The sequence below is a fragment of the Clupea harengus genome, chromosome 9 (assembly GCF_900700415.2).
Source record: "Clupea harengus chromosome 9, Ch_v2.0.2, whole genome shotgun sequence".
Taxonomy (NCBI): Eukaryota; Metazoa; Chordata; class Actinopteri; order Clupeiformes; family Clupeidae; genus Clupea; species Clupea harengus.
The window spans coordinates 8,908,941-8,925,718 of record NC_045160.1 but is presented as its reverse complement, the minus strand read 5'-3'; the positions used below and the strand labels follow the sequence as shown (position 1 = coordinate 8,925,718).

The 16,778-nt window shown below is 41.0% G+C and overlaps 2 protein-coding genes across 2 annotated transcripts; both read right to left on the bottom strand.

Annotated features, from left to right (window-relative positions):
• Positions 1-368: 368 nt before the first annotated feature.
• Positions 369-1,360, bottom strand: LOC105899830 (olfactory receptor 51I2-like). Its single transcript, XM_012827048.2, has one exon. The coding sequence runs from the start codon at positions 1,358-1,360 to the stop codon at positions 428-430; it is 933 nt and encodes a 310-aa protein (XP_012682502.2). The 3' UTR covers positions 369-427.
• Positions 1,361-6,355: 4,995 nt separating this feature from the next.
• Positions 6,356-7,288, bottom strand: LOC105899829 (olfactory receptor 51I2-like). Its single transcript, XM_012827047.2, has one exon. The coding sequence runs from the start codon at positions 7,286-7,288 to the stop codon at positions 6,356-6,358; it is 933 nt and encodes a 310-aa protein (XP_012682501.2).
• Positions 7,289-16,778: the final 9,490 nt, after the last annotated feature.

The following is a 16,778-nucleotide window of genomic DNA, read 5'->3' as shown; positions in this document are numbered from 1 at the left end:
CTCGAGGTTAAGCTCCTTGAGGCTTTAAAGAAAGTGTACAGAGCTGACTCTCAGTAAAATCAAATGACAATGGATCGAAATAAAATGATGCAGCATCTAGTCTTGACTCTTTTCCTAGCTATTGACGAGGACAAAACAGAATCTGTATAGGAAGACAAGGAGAGAACTGGCTAACAGTACGTGAAATACCATAGCATTTCATAGGTATACATAGTATAACAAATAAGATACGTGTGACAAATCCTGCATTTTGTCACCCTCCTCTTTCCCTTAAGAATGCCATTACATTTAATGAATCTTATTATTTTAGTTTATCTTAATATTTTTCTATGAACATGAAAAGATGCCAGCAGTTCCTTTCTGTGGTTGTAAAGTACAGTACCATATGAATCCAACACAAACATATACAAACAGAGCAGTTTTATCATTAAGGAGTCATTGATATTTTGGTGGATGTTAAGAGAAGCAAGATTCTTCTGTGTATTTCTGGAAAATTAAACCCATAAACAAGGGGATTTAAAACTGGTGGTATAATAAGGAATTCCAGAGATAGGATCACAGCCACCACATCTGGAAGTTCATAACGACTAAAAATTATATCACAAAATGCAGCAATTGAGTAATTGACAAAAGTCACAATGTGTGGAAGACATGTGTGCAAGGCTTTTCTTTTGAACTCTGAGGAGTTCCTTTGACAAATAACAAGAATTTGAATATAGGAATACAAAATAAAAAACAATGGAAGAAAAACTGTTACTACGGTGGTGATAATTCCAACTATGTTGTTCAGTGTAGTTTGAACACAAGAAAGCTGAACAACAGACCAGTTACTACAATACAGTTTTCTTAACTCGTTACCACATAAAGGTAACTGAAAGGTTAAGCTGATATTGGAAACTACTGCACACAATGGACATAGCAAAGCAACGGCAACCATGATGGCAAGTGTCCTTGTCGTCATGATACTGTGATATTTCAGGGGTTCACAAATTGCTACATGCCGATCATAAGCCATTAGTGTTAAAATAGTAAATTCATATGACGCATATGTGTAGAGTACTAAAATCTGTATGAAACATGCAGGACGAGAAACAGCATGAGTGTCTAAGAGAAGATCAGCTAACATCTTTGGAAGCAAACCAGTGGAACCATAAAGAGAGTTGACTGACAGACAAGCAATTAATATATACATAGGCTGATGTAACGCTCTTTCAAGAAATATGACCAGTATAATCAGTGTATTCATAGAAAGAATAACAAGGTATAATATCAATACCAAGGTGAAATAAATATATCTGAAATTCTGCTGATCTTTGTACATAGTTAGATAAAAGTAGAATGGGTGAGATCCATTTTCCATGATCCTCTTGGATCAGCTAGGGCTGGTGTTGACGATACTTGATAGAAAAGCTGAGATAAAATGCAGTATCAAAAACTGATCAGTACACTCTGTAAATATGTGTTGTTGTTGTTTTCTTTTCCAAAAAGTATACATCTAACTCTTCATATGTTTCAAATCCAAATAAATACTTCATTCATCTCTAGGTAGAGTATGCCAAGAGAGAGCCATGTGTAATTGTTAATATTTTACTTTCAGAATGATTTAAACTATCACTATTTGTGTAAGAGAGGAGTATTCCATTTCTTCTGGCAGAATCTGTATCTTATCACTGTTACTTACATGGGATGTAGTAGTAGAATGTCCTCACCTGTCTGTGCTCACATGAAATGTGTGGCTGTGCCCTCTTGCACAGACTGAAATGGTTTATGTAGTCAGAGTATAACATCAGAAGTCTCGAAAATTGGGTCTCATGCATGATATATATAACATTAATATCCTATAGGATTTTTCGATATTCCAATTGGATTTTTTTTTCCCTGTTGCAATCCTGTAGTATTCTAAACATTTCATGGTATTCTAAAATACCAGTAGGATTTTCATCAAGAACATAATTTACGTTTTATCTCTGTAATAAATTCTTTACTTGAATTTGAATGGCCTAGACCCACTGCTCTGATTTCAAATTCATATAGTATTATGGGTGGATTAGGTCTACTATTATATAATAGTATTTATATGTCATGACTTGGGACTTCTGTTTGCGCCACTTGGGTCAATGCGGACCTCTGATGGCCTAAAGACATTATTTCAGACCCATTGTAATGTTTGCCTTTGTTTTCCTCCTGTGTCAGACCTGTTTTGTATTTATTACTATCATGCAATTCAATTACCCTCATTGACCAGGGTATATATAACTCGTAGCTTGCTAGACAAGTCATCGCGATGTTTGTTTAGACGAACTAGAACCTAGACACTCTCACGTGCTCCTTGTTACTCTCTAAGTAACATTTGTGTTTGTTAACGTGGATCTCGGCCGCCGTTCGCTGCTTCTCTAAGCAGCGATAGCTTTTGATAGCTTCCTTAGTTAAGCCTTTTGCCATAGTGACTGTTCTTCTGTGCTTTGGAATTACTTCTTGATTTGGATTATTACCCTGTTTTGGATTTTACGATTTCGTTTGGATTATTTCCTTTTTGGAGTTCTTCTGTGCTTTTGGGATCAACCTCTTGTGTTTGAATTATTGCTGCTTCAAGACACCCTTTGCATTTTTGTAACTCTGTTTGACGGGGAAAAAATAAAACTAAGTTTTTACAGTATTTCTGCATCTGGGTCCTCAATAGCCCACTGTGTAAATCGTGGGTTTTCCAATCCAGCGACCCAGGTTCGCTTCCGGACTCCGGTGCCCTGCCAGAACGTAGCTTTCATTATAGACCTCGCAGAGCAATGGGAGAGACTGGAGCAGATGTTGCAGGCTTTAACTCTTAGCCTACAGTCAAGCCACACGCATCTTGACCAGCACGAACAAGCACTAGTTCACCACAAGGAAGCAGAAGCTCGCCAGCAGGAGGAGGCTACTCGCCAGCAGGCAGTGCAGGTTGCGCAGTGGGAGAGTGTGGCCCACCAGCAGGCGCTGCTTACTTTCCAGCACGACAGCATGACTCTCCAGCAGGAGAATCTTGCCCGCCAACCTGAAAACAATGCTACCACGGCAGCACTCTCCACCAACTATGCCTTCTCCCACACTGGAGGTGGGACGGGGCTGCTGATTTCAGACAACTGGAAATTCACTCCACTGCTGCCTTCAAACAGGTATGCCTCCTTTGAATATCATGCAATTATGGTAACTGCTCCTGTCAAAACTTATGTGATTGTTATCTACCGTCCACCAGGACAACTGGGTGATTTCGTCCATGAGCTGGACACCCTGCTGTCATCCATCCCTGACCACCTCCCTGCCGATGATCTGTATTTCCCTCCTGAGGACACCACGGTCTCGGCGCGGATCTCGGACTGTCTTGCTGATATATCCACATGGATGAAAAATCACCACCTTCAGCTGAACCTGGTGAGCTAATGGTCTTCCCAGCCAAACAGGTCATCCACCATAACATCAATATCAATATTGACTCTTTATCTCTTGTTCCATCCAAAACAGCAAGAAACCTGGGGGTCATTATTGATGACCAACTGACCTTCACGGCCCACATCGCCTCTGTCTCCAGGTCGTGCCGCTTTGCGCTATACAACATCCGCAAAATCAGGCCGTACCTAACCCAGTATGCCACCCAGCTGCTGGTGCAAACCTTGGTGAGTTCCCGCCTTGACTACTGCAACGCCCTCCTAACGGGCCTGCCGACTTGCGTGGTGAAACCATTACAGATGATCCAGAACGCGGCGGCGCGCCTGGTGTTCAACCAACCGAAAAGGGCACACGTCACCCCGCAACTCATTGAGCTCCACTGGCTGCCGGTAGCTGCTCGCATTAAGTTCAAGTCACTTATGCTTGCCTACAGAGTGCTTGCTGGTTCTGCTCCCACCTACCTAAATGCTCTTGTAAGGGCAAATGTCACACCCAGGACGCTGCGCTCGTCTAGTGAGTGTCGTTTGGCACTGCCATCCGTGCAAGCACGGCAATCCAAACTATTCTCATTTGTAGTCCCACGTTGGTGGAACGAACTGCCTAGTACTACCAGAGCAGGGGCATCCCTCTCTACCTTCAAGAAGCTTTTGAAGACCCAACTCTTCAGAGAGCACCTCCCTTCCTAACTGGCACCTTGACTAGCGCTTGACTTGCACTTCAGCAGTTACATTCCTGCACTTCTTTTTCCTTTCTAGGTCGTTTTTCTAATTCTTATGTAAAGTAGTATTTATTGTTACACCATGTTCTTTATTGCTCTTAGCTTGACTGTTCTCTCCATTGTACGTCGCTTCGGACAAAAGCGTCTGCTAAATGACTAAATGTAAATGTAAATGTAAATCTTGACCAGCACGAACAAGCACTAGTTCACCACAAGGAAGCAGAAGCTCGCCAGCAGGAGGAGGCTACTCGACAGCAGGCAGAGCTGGTTGCGCAGCGGGTGAGTATGGCCCGCCAGCAGGCGCTGCTTACTTCCCAGCACGACAGCATGACTCTCCAGCAGGAGAATCTTGCCCGCCAACAGGCAGATATTGCTTGCCAGCGGGAGGACTTACTTCGCCACAACCAGCACCTGCAACAACTGGATCAGAGAGGTGCTGCACAGCAACTCCCTGAGGCACCGGTCCCACATTCCTCTGCGGACCCCCGGGTTTCCCAGCCGCATCGCTATGATGGCAGCAAGGGGGGTTGCCGAGCCGTTTCTTACACAGTGCGACCTGATCTTTGAGCTCCAACCCCCTGCCTTTTCCTCTGACCGGTTCCGCATAGCGTACATCATTACCCTTCTCACAGACAAGGCCTTGAAATGGGCCACCGCAATCTGGGCGAAGCAGGGCTCAGTATGCTCTTCCTTCAGGGATTTCCAGGAAGAGATGTTACTGGTCTTCGACCAATTCACGACCGGGCCAGACGCTGCCAAGCTGCTAATGACCATTCGGCAGGACAAGCGTTTCGTTACGGACTATAGTGTTCCGCACTCTCGCAGAAGAAAGTGAATGGAACGACAAGTCTCTGGTAACAGCCTTCCACCACGGGCTGTCAGACGCCCTGAAGGATGGGTTGAGTTTACCAATCCAGCGACCCGGGTTCGCCCTGACAATATATTATTACCCAAACTATAGAAGATGTGTAGAGATTAAGGTACGGATATAATAATCTCACTGTTAAAAATTCAGAACATTTCATTGGATGTGGCAGATTTATCCAAAAATACAGGACCTAAAGAAACCCACGTCTTTGAGAATGAGTCTGATGGTGATGAGTATACCTGGTTCTTTTGTATTTGACTGGCATTCATTTCCCCCCGAAAAGGTACTTGTCAAAAGCAAAGTTTGATTGTTTAGACAATAAAGTCTTTCTAATATCAGAAATACTGTTCAATTGTAAACTCTTTCAAATAAAATATTTTAACAATTTAAATTTCAATGGAAGAGAAAAGACGGTGTATGAAATCCTGTGTTACAGATCTACTGGGGTTCATTTGAACTGGGGATGAGCAGGTGACCACAATAATTGTGCTTTTACCTTATTTGACAACACAATGTGACACTGATTTGTCAAATAGGAAAACGTACAAGTTCGTTATTATGTGTGAACTTTCTTCATGATAATTAAAAAGACAGAACTTAATCCCTTTACATACCAATGTTAACTTGGGAGAATGGGATGATTAATGTTGAGGCTAGTTAATACAGGCTTGGGTAAAACCCTTCCTTACAATAATAATAAAAAAATATATAATAATAATACAAATTTTGTTTTGTGTATAATTAGTAAACCTATACCTAGAATACTGCAGTTGTTGAAGATTAGATATTGATGTTATATATGCTTTATGCTGTATATATTAATGTTATTGTTATCCTTTGGGCTACACTATAATTGTGGGATTGTAGGGTGTGGGACAGGTGAATGTGATTGACTCAGCGGAGGCAGCGGTTATATATATATATACGGACAAAGTTTTGGGAATAAAACATACAAATTTTCAAAATATTTCCAACCTGACTTTGCACCAATTCGGTAGAATGGCCCGTATAGGAAGACAAGGAGAGAACTGGCTAACAGTACGTGCCATGAGTGAAATACCATGGCAGAAGAAGAAAGGTGGGTATACATAGTATAGCAAATTGGATAGGTGTGACAAATCCTGCATTTTGTCACCCTCCTCTTTCACTTTATAATGCGATTATATTCAATAAATATTGTTGTTTTAGTTTATCTTCTTAACATTTTTCTATGAACATGAAAAGAGTTTGTAGCTGTGGTAGTAAAGTACAGAATCTTAATCAGAATCAGAATTGTATTTATTTATACTAAAGTACAGTATCTTAATCATATCAATCTAACACAAACATATACAAACAGAACAGTTGTATTAAGGAGTCATTGATATTTTGGTGGATGTTAAGAGAAGCAAGATTCTTCTGTGTATTTCTGGAAAATTAAACCCATAAACAAGGGGATTTAAAACCGGCGGTATAATAAGGAATTCCAGAGATAGGATCACAGCCACCACATCTGGAAGTTCATAACGACTAAAAATGATTTCACAAAATAAAGCTATTGAGTAATTGACAAAAGTCACAATGTGTGGAAGACATGTGTGCAAGGCTTTTCTTTTGAACTCTGAGGAGTTCCTTTGACAAATAACAAGAATTTGAATATAGGAATACAAAATAAAAAACAATGGAAGAAAAACTGTTACTACGAGGGTGATAATTCCAACTATGTTGTTCAGTGTAGTTTGAACACAAGAAAGCTGAACAACAGACCAGTTACTACAATACAGTTTTCTTAACTCGTTACCACATAAAGGTAACTGAAAGGTTAAACTGATATTGGAACCAATTGCACACAATGGACATAGTAAAGCAACGGTAACCATGATGGCAAGTGTCCTTGTCGTCATGATACTGTGATATTTCAGGGGTTCACAAATTGCTACATGCCGATCATAAGCCATTAGTGTAAGAATAGTAAATTCATATGACCCATATGTGTAGATGACTAAAATCTGTATTAAACATGCAGGACGAGAAACTGCATGAGTGTCTAAGAGAAGATCAGCTAACATCTTTGGAAGCAAACCATTGGCACCATAAAGAGAGTTGACTGACAGACAAGCAATTAAGATATACATAGGCTGATGTAACGCTCTTTCAAGAAATATGACCAGTATAATCAGCGTATTCATAGAAAGAATAACAAGGTATAATATCAATACCAAGGTGAAATAAATATATCTGAAATTCTTCTGATCTTTGTACATAGTGAGATAAAAGTAGAATGGGTGAGATCCATTTTCCATGATCCTCTTGCCCTAGCTGATCACTGGTGTTGACGAAAAGCTGAGATAAAATGCAGTATCAACAACTGATCAGTACACTCTGTAAATATGTGTTGTTGTTGTTTTCTTTTCCAAAAAGTATACATCCTAACTCTTCATATTTTTCAAATCCAAATAAATACTTCATTCATCTCTAGGCAGAGTATGCCAAGAGAGAGCCATATGTAATTGTTAATATTTTCTACTTTCAGAATTATTTCAACTATCACTAGCATTCCATTTATCTTGGCAGATCCGTAACTAATCACCGTTACTTACATGGGATGTAGTAGTAGAATGTCCCCTGTCTGTGCTCACATGAAATGTGTGGCTGAGCCCTCCTGCACAGACTGAAATGGTTTATGTAGTCTGAGTATAACATCAGAAGTCTCTCGTGCTGTTTCCTAACAAGCAGCACAAATTGGGTCTCATGCATGATATATATAACATTTATATCCTATAGGATTTCTCGATATTCCAATGGGATTTTTATTTTCCCTGCTGCAATCCTGTAGTATTCTAAACATTTCATGGTATTCTAAAATTCCAGTAAGATTTTCATCAAGAACACGATTTTTGTTTTATCTCTGTAAAAAATGATTTACTTGAATTTGATGGGCCTAGACCCACTGCTATGATTTGAAATCCATATAATATTATGGATGGAGTAGGTCTACTATTATATAATAGTATTTATAAAGTATTACCCAAACTATAGAAGCAGTGAAGTAGGCCTACTTTATTTCACAGACAGTAGTTGCCTAATAATGGTAAATTAAGGTACGGATATAATAGTCTCACTGTTAAAAATTCAGAAAATTTCATTGGATGTGGCAGATTTATCCAAAAATACAGGACCTAAAGAAACCCTCGTCTTTGAGAATGAGTCTGATGGTTTAAGAGTATACCTGGTTCTTTTGTATTTGACTGGCATTCATTTCCCTCCGAAAAGGTACTTGTCAATAGCAAAGTTTGATTGTTTAGACAATAAAGTCTTTCTAATTTCAGAAATATGGTTAAATTGTTAACTCTTTCAAATCAACTATTTAACCATTTCAATTTTAATGGAAGAGAAAAGACGGTGTATGAAAATCCAGTGTTACGGATCTACTGGGGTTCATTTGAACTGGGGATGAGCGTGGGCAGGTGAATAATTGTGCTTTTACCTTATTTGACAGATGTGACACTGATTTGTCAAATAGGAAAACTTACAAGTTCTTTATTAGGTGTGAACTTTCTTCATGTCCATGATAATTAAAAAGACATTATATTATATTAATGTTATTGTTATCCTATGGGTTACACTATAATTATGAAGAGTTTACTGTATGTAGGGTGTGGGACAAGTGAAAGTGATTGACTCAGCGGAGGCAGCGGCTGCTGCGGGTTCAGCGGAGGTAGCGGTTGCGAGCTCGGCGGAGGCAGGAGTGACTTTGGTGGCAGTAGGAGCTGCAGCAGTAGCAGGAGGAGCTGCGGGAGCAACAGCGGTCCTGGGCGGAATAGGAGTGGGAGCTGCCACCCCATACAGTACTCTCCTCGTACTCCTTAATGACTCACCCGCTCTGGAAGCAGATTCGGTGGGAAAGAGAGATGCTTGAGCCATGTCCGGATCAGTCCTTTGTGCTTGGGGATGGACAGGTGCCTGCTCCACTGGGGAAGGCTACATTTACATATGTCTGGCATGACACTTACTGGTGGCTCAAGACCTTTGTCATGGATGACAAGCACCTAGCTTTTCCTTTGATTTTGGGGCTTGACTTTCTTTCAAAAACCCAGACACGCATTCATTTGGGAGAGAATGAGTATGGAGTGCGGGACACAGCTCACAACAGATATCAATACCATCCTTCCTACCCAACACTAAAGAAACCCTCACCTGGAAAAATGCCCATCTTGAGTTATACATGGTTGTGTCACACCAAAAACCTGTAACACAGGAGTCTCAAAGATCTTCCTATGAGCTTGACCAGAGTAATCGAAAAGCTGAGATGCTTCCTCTTGTCAGGAAGTGGTCAACGGTGTGTTGACCGGCTGGGAAGATGTCAGGGAATTATTTCACCCTTTGTATAAGGACTGTATTTAAACCTCAGTTATTAAGACACACACAACCAAGAATAAAATCAAGTAACAGACATTTACTCTGGCCCAGAGGAGAGTAGTGGTTTCAGAACGCTGTCCCCACATACACTGCCCCTTGAGTAACTTGCCTGACCATTTATTAAGAAAATCTCACAGAACAAAGACAATGACACACCCATGGCTGTGTCTTCCCATGCCTGGTTCCGAAACACAAGAATGTTTACCTAAGACCCCCAAAAACCCTGACTATTGGTTTTAGAACAATAAATCAGTCTTAACCTAAACATTTCATGACAGTCTGAATTCCAAGCTTCTCTTCCCACAGTTTCAAACTTCCTTTCACAGAACAATGGAAAGAGCTTAGTCCTCTATTTAACTAACTAACTAATATCAACTAAAACACATCATGATAATAATTAAAAAGAAACATTTCTTTCACATTTCCCTCCTGTTTATCATGAAAACAATACTAGTATAGACATCAACCTTATACATTTCCTTCGGTTTTCTGCATAGGCATCATTACACTAAAGAATCATTTTCCTGATGAGACAGCAGAGCATCAAATTCCTGTGACAACATTACATTCTGCACAGACTTACGTACTACACTAGAAATGAGAACTTTAATACATGTAGAAATACACATCATAAAAATACAAAAAAGTATAAAGATTGCAACAATTGGTAACAGTCCTTTCAGCACAATTTGCCACCACGCACCCGAAGTAAACCAAGCAAAAGGATTCCACCACGGAACATCCACCACTTTATCACTTGATATAGCATCACGAACAGCCTTCATTTGCTGTAAGGCTTCAGAAACAGAAATGCTCTGTACCAGGTCTGGAATCCACGTACAACAAGAATCATTCAACAACACACAAACCCCCCCACTAGATGCAGTAAGCAGGTCTAAGACTAATCTATTCTGAAGTACCATTAACCTAATTTGCGAAACTTCATCATTAAGGCCTTCCATGCTGACTAAAGTTGCATTAACGAACAATCCTAACCTATAGTTAAGCGTTTCCATTCTTAACATTAGTTTACCTACTCCCAACCACGGAAACAGAGACAAAGTTACCTTGGTTCCTTTAGTCCAAATTTTTTTTTGTCATCAGGTACGTCAGTCCCCCACACACTGTCGTGCTCCTTAACAGCAAATCTCCTCTTACGAGATAACTCTGGCTGTGCACTAACAACATAAGTATGGTCCGTGACCTGTGCGGGGGCGCATACGCCACCCCAGTGTGGAGGGAGATGACTGTACAACCGACTACCACATACCCACAGCACCTCTCTCAATGTAGGAGTACCCTTGCCAGAGGGGCAGTACTTGCCATTCCAACTCCAACATAAGGAACGGTCTCCCCATGGACATGGCACAGTAGGGACCCAGTAAGTGACGTGACCTGAGGAAGAGGTCACTGTAGTAGTAGGGATGACAGTTGTATTACACTGTTTCTTTCTCAGAGAGCCTACTTTCATTGTTCCATTACTAGCAAAACATATTGGAAATATGGAGTCGACTGTCACATAAGGTGACAGCAAGGGTGTAGCATTTTGTATTTCTTCTAGGGGGTGTGTATCGCTGCATGAATCCTGCGACCGGGTACCATTTCGATATTGAAATTGAGCCTTGTATATCCAGCTTTCTGGGGAAGACTTCCAACTAACACAGATAGTGGCTTGTTTAGAAAGTGGTCTAGCTTCAAGTCTAGGGTGAGAGGAGGAAGTTGGCATTAAGGAACATATATAGCAATTGGTCTTATTAAGTCTCTTCGCTTGCAAAGATGCATATCTATACCATGAATTAGTAGAATACAGATGAGTAACGTTCCCCATGGCTTCATGTTCCCCATATGAAATCCACCTCTTATGGATTCTCTCAATTAAATTTGTAGGGGACCATAGACCCAACATTACTCCTGTAGCAATCATTAATAGTAACAGCTTAAACATTGTTTTAAATGTATACAGAAAAAACAATAAACACAAATAAACAACAAAAAAACAAACACAGATACAAAAAACAGGAACAAAAAACAGATACACCTCTACTATGTTGAGCAGAATCTCTAACCCTCACGGCACTCCCTGGAGGTTAGGTGACGTTCAGACGACCAAGATTTATACACTTAGCCCCCCGCTAGCGCCACAAAACGCTACTCAACGCTAGTGGTGGATCCTGGTAATGCTCTGAGTTTGCAGTGTGACAGATGAATCCAGGTGGAGCGTTCAGCGATCTTAACGGCAGTGGGGGTAGACAGTAGCACCTGGTACGGTCCTTCCCATCTATCATCAGACCAAGTCTTTCTTTTGATGACTTTGATGAACACCCAGTCTCCCACCTTCACCTGTCCTTGTACCTGTGGAGACACAGAAAAAACTGGAACAGTATTTGGTTCTTTGCATTCTCTAGTCAGTAAAGTTTTTTTCATATAATCTGCTAGTGTGGGAATGTCATCTGGGTTGGCTCTTACAGTTGGAGTGAGATCTGGTATTCTGTATGGCCTGCCATAAAGTATTTCAAAAGGTGATAAGAGTTGACCCTGAGCAGGGGTAATGTGCATGCTTAAAGATACTAAATCTAAACAATCAGGCCATTGTCTACCTGTTTCTGCCATTGCCTTTCGAAGTTTAGATTTTACCGTACCATTCGTTCTTTCCACAAGACCAGCACTCTGGGGGTGGTATGCACAATGCCTTTTCAAATCAATTTTTAATTGTTGTCCAACTCTGTCCAACACATCATTCACAAAATGTGAACCATTGTCTGACCTTATGATTTGTGGTACACCAAAAGTTGGTATTATTCTTTTACATAATGCCTTTGCCACTGTGAGTGCGTCTGGTGTTGAACTAGGGAATACCTCTACCCATCTGGAAAACACATCAATTATAACCAAACAATACTCCAGCCCTCTGGCTTTGCTCAATTGGATATAATCCATGTGTATTACCTGAAAAGGATAGTCAGGCTTGGGGAAAACTCCCCTCTTAGGCCTGAGGTTCCCTTGTGAATTATGCCGAATACATATCTCACATTGCAAACAAAAATTTTTTGAATAGGTTATGAATCCATATGTGGTATAGTGCTTATGTACTAAGCTAACCATTCCCCCAGTTGATACGTGAGTATCACCATGACTCAAAATCGCTGCCCATTTATACAAAGATCGCGGCAAGATGGGTTTTTTATCTGGACTGATATATACCTCATCTTTCAAAGTCGCCCCGTGTTTTATCCAATTCTCCTGTTCCCCTTTGGGTGCTTGTTGTTGCATGTTAATCAAAAAGTCATCCTCTGTGTCTTGTGTCAGATACAGACCAGCTGCCTGCTTGGCAGCCTTGTCTGCTAAAGCATTTCCTTTTGAAATGTCATCAGTTTTATTTGTGTGTGCTTCGCATTTGCATATCGCTAATTTACTAGGCAATTGTATTGCTTCAAGTAGCTCTTGCAACAACTTCTTGTGTTTAACTTCCTTTCCTGTAGAAGTTAAATAACCTCTCCTTTTCCAATGCGCACAGAAAATGTGTGAAGCAGCAAAAGCATATTGGCTGTCTGTGTATACAGTCATTTCCTGACCTTTGTATAACTGACATGCCCTGGTTAATGCAATTATTTCTGCTGCTTGTGCAGATAAGTTAGAAGGTAATTTCTTTGCTTCCACTATGTCAGTAAGGCTAGTGACTGCATAAGCTACTAAATTCCTCCCCCTCACATCCTTGCCTGCAGAGCCGTCAACGTAAATCACACATCCCCCCAGTAGGGGGGTGTCCTGCAGATCCGTTCTCGGTTTCAAATTCTTTTGAGTCTCTTCCTGACATATGTGTGGTATGCCGTCAATAGGTATTGGCAATAATGTGGATGGATTCAGTGTATTACACCTTTCCAATGTTATGTGTGGTTGTGAGAGAAGAAGAGTCATGCATGATAAGTGGCGTGCAGGAGAAAGGAAAGTCATGTTAGTCTGTAGTAAAAGCATTGACACTGCATGCGGTACTTTTACGACGAGTTCATGAAACAACACAATTTCTGCTGACGCCTGTACGGCTAATGCCGCTGCGAGCACTGCTTGGACACATGTTGGTGTCGCACGAGCTACCGGATCGAGCTGGGTTGAATAAAAAGCAATCGGTCTCATTTTACATCCCCAGACCTGAAGCAAAACAGATGTCATGAACCCATGTCTGGAATCAACCATGAGAACGAAAGGTTTCGCATAATTAGGAAGAGCCAGTACTGTCGAGCTGGCTATTTTTTCTTTTGTTAATTGAAACGCTTCTGAACCCTCTTTAGTCCACGTAACCTTATCGTGGGGCGCCATTGGTTCAGAGAAAATCATATTATGCAAAGGCCTTACTAATACTGCATAATTGGGTACCCATTGTCGACAATAATTACACAATCCTAAAAATGACATCATCTGTTTTTTAGTCATAGGTTTCAGAGCTTCCAATATAGCTTTCTTCCTTTCAGTATTTACCGTTCTTCCATCTCCGGAAAGAGTGTGACCAAGATATCTTACGTTTGTTGTCCAAAGTTGCAATTTATTTTTGCTGACTTTATTTCCTGTTTTTGCCAAATAATGTAACAGAGATAAAGTATCTATTTTGCACTGTTCTTGTGTTTTAGAAGATACTAATATATCGTCCACATAAGACAAGACTTGACTACCTTGTGGTGGTTGAAAATCAGCTAAACAATTTCTTATGGCATCCGCAAATATTGTAGGTGACTCGCAATGTCCCTGAGCTAACCGGTTAAACGTGTATCTTTTGCCCTTAAAAGTGAACGCAAACCAAAACTGACTTGCTTCGTCTACTGGTATTGACCAAAATGCATTACTTAGATCGATTACAGTAAAATATTTTGCTTCGGGGTCCAATTGGTTTAATAGTGTGTGTGGATCTGGCACATTAGGTGCTCGTGCCACTACGGCTTCGTTGACTTGTCTTAAATCCTGCACCACTCTCCAACCAGTGGATGGCGATGCTTTCTTCACTGGGAAAATAGGCGTATTACAAGGTGAATCAACACATGCTCGAATAATCTTGGCTTTTAACAACTCTTGTATGACTGGCTCGATGCCTGCCTGGGCATCTGGTTTCAGCGGGTATTGTTTTACGCGAGGATAGTATTCCGTTTTTCCTTTAATTTTTACGGGCTCCACACCAATCATTTTACCCACGTCCGCTGGATGCTTTGACCAAAGTTTATCAGTAATTTCACTTAATGCCGCCTCTTCCTCAGAAGTTAACAACATCTCTCATTTAGTTTCATTCGGATCACTCATTCTTGTCTCTGGAGTCGTTATTACCACGAAATTTTACATTTTCTTCCACCAGCCGGTGCTTGGACTATATTGAGAATAACCCATGTCTTTCCAGTCGCACGCTCTGTTAATTTCCCATATATGCTCTTTGTTATCTTGCCATTTCTCGTCGGGAGCTTTAGACAACAGTATGTTTGGGGTCAATGCGCGCACCAGACTCTCAGCCTGCGGTGATAGAGTTACAGTGCACAGACACGCATTTTCCCTCCAACAGAGTGCAGTGATTACAATTTTTTGTGGGCCTAGTTTATGGACTGCTTCGTCATATTGAGGGTCTGGGCCAGGTCTCCCGTCATTTGAGCAACGTAAAGTGACCTGTATGTCATTTTTGTGTGTAAAATCTGACTCAGGAGACACTACCTTTTTCGCTTCATTTAACAAGGCGCTCGCTGTTTTACACGGAGACTTATCTGGCACATTTAGCCCCCAATAGTAGAAAGGCACGCCCCTCCCTTCCACAATTAAAATATCAGTATTGTTGCATCGTCGAGCTTGCATTCCGCCCTGTTTTGTGGGGTAAATTGCTAAGCCTAATTTAGTCATAACGTCACGTCCGAGTAAATTAAATGGACACGAGGGTGAAACTATCACGGGTGCTTTCACGGATTCTCCTGTTATTGGATTCTTTATCCAAATAGGTTTAGTGAGAGCTTGCCTCTGCGTGTGTCCATTTGCGGAACGTACCAGAACGAAATCACCTGATTTGTCAATAAATTCTCCATTCATTATCGCAGTCTTCTACTACTAGTTTCCCACTGAAACTATGTTTTTTAATCCAACGATCTACATACTTCGTGTGACTATTAGTATGTTTCTTCTCTATGTACCTCCTGTCTCCAGTACTGCCTTGCGATTTTGACGCATTTTTACCCATAATTATGGTGAGTTTTTTGAATTAAGCAAAATACTTCTCTTGAGTCTATGAAAAATATCCGGAGGCCGAGCTTCTAGATTGATAAATCAATCCGGACCTCCCCGGGAGTTTGTGCTCTCAGATAGTTTCCAAAGTTTTAATTTTGCTTAATTTCTTACTCCAGCCACGCTCTCATTCACACAGGTGTACACCTATTCACACTCCCCAATCCCAGATTAGGGTAGAAATATTTCTGTGAGGTCCCAGACCTCAAGAGATCCCAGATCTCTGTATAGCTATTTGTCTGAATATTAAGTAACCCCCGGCTACTCACTTATTATTCTTGTTGTGCGTCTCATCTGGATCTGGATCTCGAGAAGGCAGATGTTCCCGGGGGCAGAAGTCCTTCAGCCGGCCCAACGGCGAATTCAACGCAAAGGGACTTTTCCTATCCACTATTGGGCAGGGCGATGCATCGACGTACGGCTTCCGTGTTTCTGCTCCCGGTCGATCTTGTCCTTTCTTGAGATTCCGATCGATGGACCAAACTGTCAGGGAATTATTTCACCCTTTGTATAAGGACTGTATTTAAACCTCAGTTATTAAGACACACACAACCAAGAATAAAATCAAGTAACAGACATTTACTCTGGCCCAGAGGAGAGTAGTGGTTTCAGAACGCTGTCCCCACATACACTGCCCCTTGAGTAACTTGCCTGACCATTTATTAAGAAAATCTCACAGAACAAAGACAATGACACACCCATGGCTGTGTCTTCCCATGCCTGGTTCCGAAACACAAGAATGTTTACCTAAGACCCCCAAAAACCCTGACTATTGGTTTTAGAACAATAAATCAGTCTTAACCTAAACATTTCATGACAGTCTGAATTCCAAGCTTCTCTTCCCACAGTTTCAAACTTCCTTTCACAGAACAATGGAAAGAGCTTAGTCCTCTATTTAACTAACTAACTAATATCAACTAAAACACATCATGATAATAATTAAAAAGAAACATTTCTTTCACAGAAGAGCTACCCTGGAAGAGTACCAGATTCCTACCACAGACCAAATGCCGGTGCGGAGTCAAGTTTACAGGGTTTCTCCTTTCAGAAAGCCATAATCCAAGAGCATGTTAAAAAATTGTAAGAATACAACATTATTGACCCATCTTCATCAGCCTGGGCATCACCTGTTGT